At 48.4% G+C, this 13,588-nt stretch overlaps 1 protein-coding gene across 2 annotated transcripts in view; it reads right to left on the bottom strand.

Annotated features, from left to right (window-relative positions):
• The window catches only part of ARID3B (AT-rich interaction domain 3B), a 29,863-nt gene extending 16,354 nt beyond the window's left edge, over positions 1 to 13,509 (bottom strand). The window contains exons 1-4 of one of the 2 annotated variants that reach the window (XM_061349980.1): positions 13,485 to 13,509; positions 10,264 to 10,943; positions 1,778 to 1,849; positions 219 to 291 (exon numbers count right to left, since the gene is read on the bottom strand). In XM_061349980.1, the coding sequence (XP_061205964.1) occupies positions 219 to 291; positions 1,778 to 1,849; positions 10,264 to 10,854 (736 nt within the window). In that variant the 5' untranslated portion in view covers positions 10,855 to 10,943; positions 13,485 to 13,509. Of the gene's footprint in view, positions 1 to 218; positions 292 to 1,777; positions 1,850 to 10,263; positions 10,944 to 13,484 lie in introns of those variants that run through there. The other variant, XM_061349981.1, reaches the window with a different exon arrangement.
• Between the last annotated feature and the right edge of the window lie 79 nt (positions 13,510 to 13,588).

The following is a 13,588-nucleotide window of genomic DNA, read 5'->3' as shown; positions in this document are numbered from 1 at the left end:
AGGATAAAGAAATAGCATCTGTGTAATTAAGTTACAAGGCAGGTCTTTTCCTACCATGCTCCTTATCTCCCCAGGTGAAGATCTCAAGTCTTACCACTGCTCTTCCACCTGACCTGCAAGTTCAAGGGTTCAATGCGTTCTTTCACGCTCAGAAGGGAAGAAGTCACAGGCAGCAGCACCCCTTTGCCCCACTGTGCCCCAAACAAATGCTCACTCACCCCTCTTCTGCATGAAGATGAAGAGGTCATCCAGGAACTCTTTCCGTTCAGGGTCACTATCCAGTTCATAGAGCTGTGGGGGCAGAAATAAGGATGAAGGCACAAGCCACAACGCAACAGAAAACCAAGTAATAATATCAGCTTCTTCCAATGGGGATCTGGTGCTTGCACTGGAAGGTGAAAGCAAAACAAGGAAGGATTCCTGAGTGCTTTGGTGGCCAAGGCTGCTGTGCCAGTTAAAGGACCCTTCTTACTGGTTGCCTTGCTAGGTCCCTCAGTAACTCATCCAGGCACAGCAGAGACCAGTGCCCCAAAGGGAACAGGATTCAACCCAGTTAACAGCACTGCTACAGAGCAGGGTTTGAAACCACCTGAAAGCAAAGGGGAGAGGAAGTATTAAGGCAAGCGAGACAGAAAGAGGAGACAAGCCAAAGGAAGGTGACAGCGGTTCAGGGCAGCTTAGTGTCTGTACCCTTGAAGCACTGGATGGGTTAAGCTCTCTGCAGCTTCTCCCAGCCTCAGGATCCCCTCCTTTAGGGATTGTCACCTAAGTGACAAACTGATCCCTTGACGGAGAAAAGGAGTGAGCTTTCCTGTAACTACTAATGCCTGCAGGAAAGACTCCTCTAAAACAAGCCCCAAAGCCTTCAAAACTAGCAGAAACCAGCCTGGAAATTAGCTGCAGAAATCACTTTACCAACAGGCTTAACCACCTAAGCACTTAAAGCTCCCTAGGCAGCTATTCCAACGGAGAGGCGCTGTGTGTTAGCGTTAGCCACTGCTTTTCAGAAGGGAAAAGTGTCATCTCACAACTGCCTCTTCCCCAGAAAGATCTAATTCTCACCTAGCAAGAATCCTGTGAGGCCACAGAGTGACAGGCTGAGAGGGCTTAAGTCCATCCCTCACTGAGATACAGGACAGATGACAAGAGAGCAGACAATACTCTACATGAAGAGTTCAATTCCTTCTCTTGTCTGCACTGAGGAGGAATCATGCATCACTCCAGGGAATTATATGCTGCTTGTGGAGCAGCTCAATGGAAAGGCAATGATTCCCTCGGAAATACATATTCCAGCCTCCCTGTAGGTGCTGCTAGCTACTTGGTATTCATCCAGTCCAGGAGAAGAGGGGCTTTTTGGGCTCATTTCCTGTGAAGCTCTGTGCTTTCTCACATCCCAGCTCAGGGAAGAGAACACAGCAGTGTATTTGCAGAGCAATTAGCTGCCCCCTTTCAGAAAGAGCCAGCTTGGTTTCAAATGAATTCCTCTGGCTGATGTGACACACAGCTGCCACATTCAAATCCAGGTTCAAGAAACAAAACACCCTTCTCTCAGCTGCAAAAAGTATTGACTAATATAAATGCCTAGAGTCAAGTTAGTCTTAGTTCAAATCATATTCCAGCAAGCCAAAGCAACAAAACAGCCCCAAAACAGCAGGTCTGTAGGCAGGACAAAGTAGTTTAGTTACAAATTCACTACAGAGGAATAGTGAAGGCTCCACAGTGACCCTCTGGCACAGATCAGGGGAAAACCCCCCTCAAATCCCATGATCCCACTGACCTTGGCAAAGTCTCGGGAAATTTCTCTTCCTCTGCATCCATCACCTTCATCGCTCCAGGTCACACTGCCGTTCTAGGGAGACAGAAACAACAGGGTGTAAGGATCTGCATGGAAAGGCTTTGCAGGCAGTTTCAAACGCTTCCAAATAGGCATTTTTGGGGCAAACACACATGCAAAAGCAGCTCCTGGTTTAGACCAAGATGACCAGAAAGACGGGACATCGGTGCATTTGTCCCAGCCCGCTTCCCTGGAAAGGGAAGTGGCATTTCACCTTCCAGGCTGCTACTGAAAGCAGGGAAAGTTTCCAGCCCTAAGTTTTTCCCCATGGAATTGCATCACCAAGAAATTGTCTCGGCACCAGGAAAAGCCATTCCAGAGGAAAGTCCTCAATCTGCTGAACCCTGTAGGATGTGCTCTGCTGCAGTGAGGTTCAGCACCTAAAGAGGTACTCTCTGTGTCCATCCTCCTACCAAGTGCTCATCCTAGAGCCCCTAGGAAAGATGCAGGTGTTACTCAAGCATCCCTCCCTCCTACCAGGCAACACTTGGAAATGCCCTCCTGTCCTCCCCCAGCTTGCCTGCAAAACCAGAACAGGGAGATAACCCCTTGGGAAAGCTTCCTGCCCACCCAGGACATTTCCTCCTGGAAGCTGCTGGATGTGGATTGTCCTCATAGAAATGGAAAGCTCAGCTTTGCTGGATTAAGGTTCATTCTTCTCAGGCATTAAAGGGATTACTCTAGTTGGGCCTATTCCACTTGGTAAATCATCACCCTGAAATGATCACTAGAAGGAGCAGCCTCTGGCAGTATGGCACAGGCCAGATGAATGATCATGAGATACATTCAAGCATCTTTAAACCATAAACTTCTTGAAGTGCTCCAGAGCCACTCAATGCAAGAGAAGAGCCAAATCCACTCAGCACAGTACCTCTGATTACCCTGTCCTGATAAACACAGAGCATCCTAGCACAGAAGAGCACTGAGGATAGATAGCAAGAGGTTTCAGCACAAGAAAAGCCAGCACGTGAATTAGAGAGGTGGTCCAATACCTGAAATCTCAGAGTCATCTGGTTGTGACACATCCATTGAATTAGAAAGATGAATAGCTCCCGTCAAGGCCGGGCAAAGCTACACTTCCCCCTTTAAACAGCACCGCAGTGAGCTGCCCTAATGCCTGCTGATTTAGTTTGAGCCAGTAATTCCTGCTGGAAAGTCAATTATCCAGTGAGTCCCATCAACTGAAAGATATTTAATGGGGGATTATTGCCACTTCTGTTATGTCAGCTGTTTATTGCAGCAGATCAATTCCCAGCCCTCTCTAGGAAGGGATCTGAAGCCTGGTTTTGTTCACAGGAGGATTCGTCTTGGTGTCCTTTGCTAGCAGAGATAAAAACCACAGGGTTTTGCTAATTACGGCAACATCCAGCTGCTCCTCAACCCCTCCTTGCCTGTTAACCGGGATCAACAAACCTGTGTGACCAGTTACAACATGAGAGGGTCACTTCAGAAGGCAGCAGGTAGCTCCCATCCGCAGCTTCACACACTCCAAAGCACAGTGATTTAGAGGCAGCTGAGCCAGTTTCTTCCCAAGTGGGTATTTGCTTATAAATCCAGAGGGCAAAACTGCTTCTGGTGTTAAACTGGGTGCTCCAGGAAGCAAAACACTTGCTTTCATTGGGAACTTTGGTCATGCTGAGAGCTTATTCCGCTACATTTGAGGAGGGGACAGGAAGAAGAGGGCTTAATGGAGAGAATTCTTTAGTGCCAATGGGTTTGAACTTGCTAAAATGTCAAGGAACAAAACTTTCCATGGGATTAAAGACTCTTGGGAAGTTATTTTTTCTATGTGAAGACAAGGAGTAACTGGAAAAGAATGCCAAGATTAAGGTCTGAGAATAAGCAGAATATCTACAACCTACTTCCATTAATACACCCTAAGATGCTTGAGGGCACAGAAGTAATGCTCCCCCACATCCCACTAGTGAAAAGGAGCTTAAAGCTTGCTGAAGCCATCAGTGTTTCACCATATGTCCAGAAAAGTGGCAGAGATGGATCTAACCTGGCATGACACGGAGTGAGCCAAGGTGAGAGCCAGCAGCCAGCATTAGCATTTCCTCCTGCAGTAGCTGCAAAGGTTTAAAGCCAGTTACCACTCCTCATGGTCAGCTATCAGAGGAGATAAGAAGAGGGTTTCCCATGCACCTCGCTGTACACCAGCACAAGCTGGAGGCCTGAGGACAGAGCACAGGTTTGCTCTGGGTGGCAGAGCTCGCAGAGTCTCGGGCTAGTGTGAAATGTCAGCTCAGCAGCTGGGAATAAAGCCTTATTTATTCAGAGAGCAGAGTACACGCACGACAGGCGCTTTCCCAGGCTCAGCTTTGATCTTGAGGGACCACTGCTCTCCAAAACCTTTGGGCCTGTGCCAAGGTTACAAGGGAAGGTATCAAATACTGGCAGGGTTCAGAAGAGCGACTCGAGCACAACTGGAAGGGGTACATCAGTGAAGAGCCCCACAAAGCTCCTGAAGCAGCTCCTGAAGCTAGAGATGCTTCACATGCAGAATAAACTACATTTTGCACAGCAAGAGAGCTCAGCAGGAGCTTTGGTATCAAGCTTCCTTTCCATTCCTCCTAGGAAAACAAAGTTACCCTATGCTGAGAAGCCCTCCTCTGTACGAACAGCAGGAACCTGAGAAATCAATATATCCTCACAAGTCATTAAAAGAGCTTTGTATAAGTCAGGCAATAGTAGCAGGAAGGAAAAAACACTGTTGAGAGAAGCAGGGCGTTCTCTGGGGAGAGTTCTGCTTCTCCCTCTGCCTGTTTGCATCAGGGGAATTTGCTGATGTTTGACAAACAGCCTTTGCATTACCACTGGCAGGAATTTATCTGCTTTCTTGCAGAAGAAGGTGGGAGAAGCCCTCAATGCAAAGCCTCAGCGAGAAGGCAGAGGTGTTGGGAAGGGCTGGCCACCTCCACTGCCTTCCCCCTGCAGACACCTCCATCAGAGCCCCCCAGGGCTCCCCCTGCCCTAGAGGCTGCAGACCTGGTTTCAGAAGCAATTATATCTGGACCTATTTTAGGATTACTCCCTAACCACCTGGAATATCTTATTAGAGGGAAGCTCAGATGTCCAGAGCAATTTTGGTTTCCAATCCCACATTCAAAAGGCAGAGTTAACCCTGAGTTGCCAAGCAGACAAGAAAAGGAGAGGACAAACACTTTCCTCCTTTGCCCAGCCCATTCTTTTGAGGACAAAACGCTTACAAACAAGCAGCCTCAGCCCCTCTCAAATGTTCCCATCTTACATGTCTGTCCCTCCTGGAGACCAAGGAACTAATCAAACCCCTGTGCTCAACATGAAGTATTAAGGAAAACAGAACAGCTCAACATCTGCCTCTCCAGTCCTGCCTGCACAAGCTGCAGTTAGTGTGCAAACTGGGACTTTGATGAGAAACTGGAAATGCTCCTTTTCCACGTCATTCCTTCTCCCCCCAGTTTGACCCAGTTGCTTGAGAGAAGCTCAGCTAAAGCCCACTGAGAGTACCAAGTTGTATTCAAATGAAAAATGAACTGGAGAGAGCCCACTAAAGCTTTAATATGTAAAAGTAAAGGGGAAACAAAACCTTCTGGTGTGAAACTCAGCATCATTCTGCACCTCCTTATTCCAGACCCGCACTCTTGACAGAGCTTTTAGGCTAGAAACCTGCTGAAATACCCACTTAGGGCCAAGGCTAAAGGTTGCAATGCAAAAGCAAGCCCCTCCCCTACCCCATGGGTTAACTGAAAGCACTGAGTCAATGAAAAGGTAGAGGGGCAGCAATTTCAGGATTATCAGAGAATCCCCCAAATTCCTTTTGTGGGTTGAGTTAAGCCTTAGGAAGTGAAACAGATGCTATTAGAAAGAAAACTGTTGTACTACAAACCGCTGATAAGATCAGGACTACAGCCCTGAGCTGCGAGTTCTCAAGCACGGAGAACCAAGTTATAATTACTGCGTGCACAAGCTCTGCTGGAACTGGAATAAACCCTTCCCAGTCTGACTAATAACAGCTCAATTGAATAGCTGCAAGCTTCAAAGCCTGCTTTGGAAAACCTTGGAGTGATGGCAGGAATTGCAGGGAGGATGGGGAAGGAAAGAAAAAGAATGGATTGAAGTTAACAGATTAATTGCCTTTATTTATTAAGGCCTAGTGAGTGCAGCACCAATGTAGCTCTTTGCTTCCTTAAGGAAAATTTGGGCTCTTTGTCAATGACTGCTATTCACAAATACTCAGAGGAATGAACTAAAACCTAAGTGACAAGAAGACTTGTTCATGCTATAATGGCTGTGGGAAGAGAAATCTGCACTGCCACAGGAGAGTCTCAGATTTACCCTGAAGTGAGGAAACACAGTGTAAGAGGACAACACATTCGAGCACCTTCCCACCTCCTGCCTCTAGCATCAACTGGAACATCTCTAAATTGGCACCAAGAGAAGCTGAAACTCTTCCTAAACTTAGCACCTGTAAAAAGATGCTAAAATAAGCCTTATCTTCCCCAGGATATAAATGAGCTTCTCACTCTGCTCTTTTGCATCCAGATTTAGCACAGTCACTGCAATATTACAGAGCCCTGTTGAAGCCTATGCGATTGCCTCCTGAGACGAAGAGCGGGGGGAATTCTCTGATGTCTAATACAGGTTGTTTGTAGGCTGCTGCCTCCAGTCATCATCACAAGCTGTTTTCTTGGTTCTCCTCACTCATACTTGATGTCCTAACCAAAAAGGTGACTGTTGCTCCAGTCACTCATGCTGAAGTTGTGAACACCAAGTGAGGTGCTAAGGCAGAAGGAGGCTGTCATGGGGATGAAGACTTCAGCAAACCTAAGCCACGAACTGCAAGAGAAGTTCATGTCCTTACAGAAAACAGCTTTCAGTAAGAGAGAAACCAACTTCTGACATGAGCTCTTCATGAAGAATTCTCCACCCACACCATCACAAAGATACTCAGTGACCCACATAAGGAATTAAAAATCCTTATGGATTGGGCCCTGGACACCTGAAATAACTTTGAGGCAAAAATGCACTGTGTGAAATGCAACTTCTTTCTCCCTGGGACCTTCACCCCCACTGGATTAATGAGTATCTCCTGAGCAATACCTCAATACACATGCCACTTGAGGCACATACTTAAAGGTTCTGGAATCTCAGCCGCTCATTCCTAGACCCTAGAGCAAAAGCAAAGTAATTATTTTAAGCTGACTTATCTTAATAAACCCCATGACCTTTGTTGAAGTTTAGGGCAGGATTTTCAGGAGTAACTGGTGATTTCTGAGAATCTATCATGAAACATCCCCAAAAAAGCAGATCACAAACCCCTCTCAGACAGCTGCTTCACAGGGACTTACCTTGCTGTGGTTAATATCAGCTGATGCCTGAAAACCTTGGCTTCATTTTTACATTGCACCCAGGAATGCACATACTCATGTGTGTGCTGTAGTAAACAGCCTGGCAAAACTGCTCCTGGTAGTGCTGCACACCAGCCTGGAGTGGGAAAGGAGCAATGCAGAGATCCTGCCTTCCCTGCACTGCTCTCCCTGGTAACCAGAGCCATCAACAAGCAATGTGAGAAGCCACCGGCTGAAGACCCACACCTTCCAGCTGCTAAAAGCATCATTTTCACCCACAGAATTAAAGCCTCAGCTTCCTTCAAAGACAAGGAAAGCCACAACACCCCTTTCCCAGGATTTGGAATGGATTTTCAGGGGATTCAAGCGAGCTGAGCACACCCCCCTTGCCCCAGCTCTTCTTTCGGGCCTGCAACTCCCTGACAAGCAACTGCACTCCCTCCCTTGTTGTTTTGTGCTGACAAGATTCCCACCGCCCCTGTGCCATAAGCTGAGCCAGCTCTTTTGTCTGCTGCCTTGTTCTACAATTATTTACTTGGCTGTCCAGGATGGAACAGAATGGGGCTTCGTCTTGCTGGTAGATTCCACCTCTCTGCCACCCTCATGCCACGTACCTTCCAGGCAGCGTTAAATACACTTTCAACATACATTTTTCTCCAAGGGCATCACTTTCAGAAGCACAATCTACACTTGAAAGAAAAAATAGAAGTGACTTTTCCCCCCCTCCTTCTGCAAGCAAGAGCCATTACGCATACCACAAATACTCCCAGAGCAGAGCTAGCTGGAAGCAGTGTATCCCAACCGGTTATTAGCCTCCATCTCAAGAAGAGCTAAAAGAGACAAGATGAAGAAGCATTCAGAAAACCAGCTGGAGAACACAGGCTCTTCTGCATTTGATCCTGGCTTTTTCAGCCTAGCACAACCATTTTAGACAAAGGCAGAAGAAAAACCCCAGTACCTTTAAAGTAAGCCTTTGAAATAAGAATGTCAAGCTGTCATGCCAGCTAACAGCTCTTGTCTGCCCACCACATTCATTCCTACACCTCCAGCAAGCCTTACCAGCTCAGAACTGGTACACTGCAGTTAAATTTTTACTCCCTGCTATGCAGGCTGCACTGGTGAATACAAACAAGTTCATCTGCAATATTTACCCTGCCCAAGGTGAATATTCTGCACCAGCATCACTAATACTGGCCACTTCAATATGGCCTTTTGAGCACCTTAATGAGACTTCACTATGAATATAAGCTATGCCTTACTGGGGCTGTACTGGAAACCCAGTATTCCATCTCCAAATACATTTCCTTTTAGTTTGGCTTCCTGGGGAAGCTCTGGGCACTCTGGCTTCCAGAAAAAGCTGGTCTGACATCAGACTAAGGTACAGTCTTCTACCAAAACACTTGATTACTGCTGCAACAAGCCACAGCAGCTGGATCGGTGTTAGCACACAATACACCAGCTGTAAACCAGTGCTTTTAGCCTTATGTTTTTTTGCTATTCCAAATCAGCTAAGATCAGATCTAGCTTGCTTAATGGTCATCTTCCAAGAATAGGGCAAAGGACCTAGGAATCAAGCCTACCAATTCAGTAAAGATTCCCAGGACTCTCACAAGATAAGCAAACATTGGGAAGAAGCACCAGCTGAGCTAGACATAAAACCAGCCAAAGAAGATGCTAAGCTTATTTGGGGTTATTTTGAACGTGATCCCCCTAACACCAGAGCCCTGCCTATAATTCACCACTCAGAGACCTTGAAGAGGAAGTTGCTCCAAGCCAGTAAATGCAGAAGCAACTTCTCCAGCGAGCATCCCCTGTCGTACCCACCTCATGTCCCTACAACAGCTTGAGCAACTTCTTTCAACCCAGCCCCTCTTGAGAAGCACACAGAGAGAAAACACAGCAGGAGCTGGATGCCTGCTGCATCCCATGCACCAGGGCTACTTCACCAGCACACTTTACAGGACCGAGAGTACAAATGCCAGAGGAGTTCCTGTCACGCAGCAATGTAGAAACACCAAAGTGGTCCTGGTTCGCAGATGAAGAGCCTTATGGAGTGGGAGAAAAGCTAAAGGCTGCTGAGCTTTAGCAGTTCCTCATCAAACTGCTGCCTGTGGCAGCATGAAATGAACGATCTCGTGCATGCAACCAAGGGGAGAACCTGGCCAGAGAGCCCACAGCAAGCCTTCAAACACCCATGTTCACCAGCCAGCACAAAGCAGCTCCCACCTTTCTCCATAGGGTTTGCAGGAGGTAAGGAAAACCAGCTCTGGTTTTGTCCACAGTTTCTTAGCTCAAAGAACTCTATCTGAAGCAAACCCTCTTCACACTCAGGTTAACATCTGTTGAAAAGGACAATTCAGTCCTACTCTATTTAAACCATTCAGTCCTTCAGCTCAATTTCAATACACATAAATACTGCGTAAGTCTCTGACAGCCTACTCAAGTTAGCTCTGGAACAAAACAGCACCCAAGTGCTACATTAACTGAAATACCCGCTTAGAAAAGAATCCTTGATCCTCTGGCATTTACCTACAAGGAGTAGTAATTCTTCATTCAGAGACAGAATTAACCTCCTGCCAAAACCAAGCAGTAGCAAGTTAGCACGCCCCTTCCCACACATGAAACAGAGTGGCTCTGCTTCCCCAAAGGATCAGGACATATGCTCTTCCCTGCCTGCCCACACCACAAACCAGAAATCCAGAAAACATCACAGCATCCCCCAGGTCTTACACAAAGGGGTTATAGATGTGAAGTAACTTAAGGCATTAGCAGGCAAGTGTCTGCACCCAAAATAAATATAGCACCAGCCTGTTCCCTCTGAATGGCAGCGCAGCAGGGAGATAAAAGATAATAAACAAGACAAGGATCAAACCTCTCCCTACTCACAAAGGTTCTGAGAGTGTGGGGGATCTGAATGTGTGAAGCAAATTAATCTCTTGTGCTATCTCTTTATAATATAACAAACCAGGGCAGCATTACTCTGCACATGCCCTGCTCTCCCACTCTTTCCAAAGCTCCTGTAACCGGGTACCAGGCTAAAGAAACTCTTGGTCTGGCTGAATCTGGGTTTGCTTAGAAGGAAGTAACATTAACACTGACCTGTTTGAGCTGCTCATCCAAGCGCCAGTTCTGGCGTCCAGACGGGGAACCGGCATACGGCTGCTTAGTAGTGTCTTTACCCTGTTCTTCCTTGCCCTGCTGTCCCCGCTGGACCCCCGATGCAGGAAGAGGATTCGAGGTAGAAGCCACTCTTTGGTTGTGATGGGCAACTTTGGGAGCATGGAAATATTTCAGAGCAGAGCAGGCTTCTTTCCCAGTCACATCAGCGCCATCCTCAAGATTGCCGCCTTCTAAACCCCCTTCTTCTTCCTCCTCCTCTTCCTCTTCATCCTCCTCCTCCTCTTCATCCTCCTCCTCCTCTTCTGGCTCAGAATTCATGCTGCTCTGATCAAAAGCCCGCGTAGCTCCGGCTGCAGGCGGGCCTCTGGCCAAGGGACCAACAGTGGAGCCACCTGAAGCCCTGCCAGATGTGGCTGCTAGGACAGCCTGCTGTACGGCCAGCTGCTGCGTGTAGAGCAGCTGGGCTTCCCTCATCTGCCTCTGCTGTCTCTCCCTGGAATCCATCTGCAGAGGCGTTTGCTGCTTCTGCTGCTGCTTCTGCAGCTGCTCGACCACAGCTTCCAGCTTCATCCCGCAGTTTGCATGGCTGGGAAAAGAGGGGGGTGGTTTTGACTTTATCTCGCAGGGTTCAAGCTCCGACCTTGGGAGATTGGCAGAATCTGAAAGATAGACAAATATTTGTCTGTATGAATATAAAATGCTTTCATCTTTTCCCCAGGAAGAGGATAAATAGAGTGCAAAGCCAATACTCTTTCCTGTGCAGGAGACCGTGAAACAATCAGCTTCATGTTTAACAGCCTCAGGCTCAAACTTGCATTCAATTTTCAGACTGTTTAATTGTATTTGCAAGCCGAACACATTTGCTATAACCTCAGTTTCATACACCCCAAAGACAGCATCTGAAATGCCTTTGTCCAAGGTCCCAGCACTTTTCCCTTCTGTGCTTCCTAAATAATGACTTTTGAAATGTTAGGTTAAACACTGAGGGTTTGGTGCTTCTGAAAATGCTGCCTTAAAAGGAGATAGCTGGCTGATGAGCTTGACCCTGTTTCTACTGGAAAACGGGCAGGGATTTACTGCCCACCAATTAGATCTACATTATTTTATGCTTTCATTACATGAGCAAATTCTTTATACTTCAGCCATCTTTCTTGCTAATAAAATCTCCAAACCACAACTATATTTAGCCACTATTTTCCCCAAGGAGAGCAAGATGAGCATCCAGCAAACACCACTGTATCCTGAATCTGACTGCTGAGAACTAAGCAGCTCCTGCCTCTGGTTCCCGGAGTTGCCAGCGCATCCCAAGCTCCAGCCATAGCCTCCCCTGGCTTTTCCCAGCTGCAGGATCGCTCTCAGCTCTGCCTTTGGACCCGCAGCAAGCCCGTGCTGAGCCTCCTCTTGGGCAAAGAGCACCACCATAGCCTGCAGCCAGAGACACAGCTCTGAGCCAGCCTAAATCCTAGAAGAACGACTACACCTTTAATCCCCAAGCATTAAAACCAGTGGGTGTATTTTGGACCCTGTGTCACAAACTGGACCTGCTGACAAAGACCGGCCTTCTCAGGGTTGTTCTGATGCAAAGAAAGATGCTTAAACGGATCCCACTTGCTCCACTTCAAGGTTCACTGATATCAAAATACAGCCAGCTTAGAGAAACAAAGGAAAGGCCAACTCCAAACAAGCGCAGGCTCCCAGCCACCTCCCACCACCCTGTTTACAACCAGCCCTGTTCAAACCACATACTTCAAAAAGAGACTCCTTTGCTAGCACTCATTTCCAAACCAGCCCCAGGTCTGCTCTACAACAACAAATAACCTACCAGACACCGCTTTGAAAAGTGAAAGGCAACTTCCAGCACCCTCAGTGCAACTCGAAGTCGTCTTCTAAGGTGGTCAGATGGAGTTTCTCACACAAAAGTGCCCACCAGCTCCGATGCCCACCTCATTTCTCCTCCACAAACTCTTCCCCGTGCTAAATACCAGCCCATCACTGAAGTGAAAAGCCTCGCTGATGCCTCTGCATCTTTATCTAGCAGCACAGCTTTAGCATGCAAATGAAACAATATAAAGTGGATTAGTGCAATAACGCATTACCCGGCAGCTGAAAAGATTCTTAGACTCCTTCTGAAGGCACAGTACACCATCTGGCCTAGCTCCACACACACACTCCTCCAGTAAAGCAACAATGAACCGGTTCGGGTGTTGCAACACAACCATAAACCAAGGTAGAGAGCCTCCAGCCCACACCTCGCTGCATATTGTTGCACCTGAGGCAGGGTGAGGCATCACCTGGGTGATACTGAGCAGTTACTACACGCCTCAGGTACATGCAACAATAATAAAGGAGCTGATAGTGGGTTTCCATGCGGAGCAAACACACCTCAGGTGCAGCACCACCCTGGTATGCAGCACCCGTGGCATTCCCAGAGCGCAGGTACAACTGACGACAGGATTGATGCACGGGGGCTTCTCCAGAGCCCAGCCTCCCAAAAAGGGGAATTTTGGCTCCAGCAAACACACCCTCAGCAAGAATTGGTGGTATTGGGAAGAGGCAGCTTGAGGAGGAGTGGGAAGATGCAGTGCTCACAGCAAGTGATTCACCCGTGATATCAGGACCGAGTTAAGGATAACGACTGCAGATGGGCCAGTAACGTTAACCCCCTCCTGGTTTTAACACCCATTTTGCCCCTCAGCAGGGATATCCCTTACTTTCTGTGTCTCTCCCCGAAACGAGGCAGGGAAGAGATCCAGTTTAACCTTCAGGTCCCCCCGCACCAGCCTTTGTGTGGGTTTTAACTCCCGGGAGGGCGTTTTCATTAGAACGCCCCTGGCTTGGAATGTTTATGACCAGGGTGCTGGGGAAAGTGCTCGGGAAAACAGACCCTTCCCACCGGGAAACACCTGAATCAGTTAAAGCGAGAGGAGAGCGGCGGGGCCGGCCTGCGCCCAGCCCCGCGGAGCTCTCCGGAGATGGTAAACAACGACACCACCACCCCCCACCTCCTCCCCCCGGTAACACCGGAGGCCTCCCATGCCCCACAGCCTCCACTGAGCTCCCAATCCCCGCTTCCGAGGGGACCCACCCGGGGTAGGGCGGCTGCACCCAGCCCCCAAACCGCCCGTAAGCTCCAGCTCTGCCATGCTCCAGTACCAGGCTCCGGTAACAGGCCTGCGCCCCGCCCCTCCCAGCTTCAGAACCGGGCCCGGTGCAGGCCTATCCCGCCCCGCCCCGCCCCGCCCCGTGTGGTCCGTTACCTCCCGCGGGCCCGGGTGGCTGCCGCCCGTACGCGGCCGGCTCGGCT

Source organism: Neopsephotus bourkii, unplaced genomic scaffold (assembly GCF_033783945.1).
Source record: "Neopsephotus bourkii isolate Nb327-2 ecotype Australia unplaced genomic scaffold, CSIRO-AGI_Nbou_v1 NB_463, whole genome shotgun sequence".
Taxonomy (NCBI): domain Eukaryota; kingdom Metazoa; phylum Chordata; class Aves; order Psittaciformes; family Psittacidae; genus Neopsephotus; species Neopsephotus bourkii.
The sequence above is the reverse complement of the archived record's forward strand: the minus strand, read 5'-3'. Positions and strand labels throughout refer to the sequence as shown.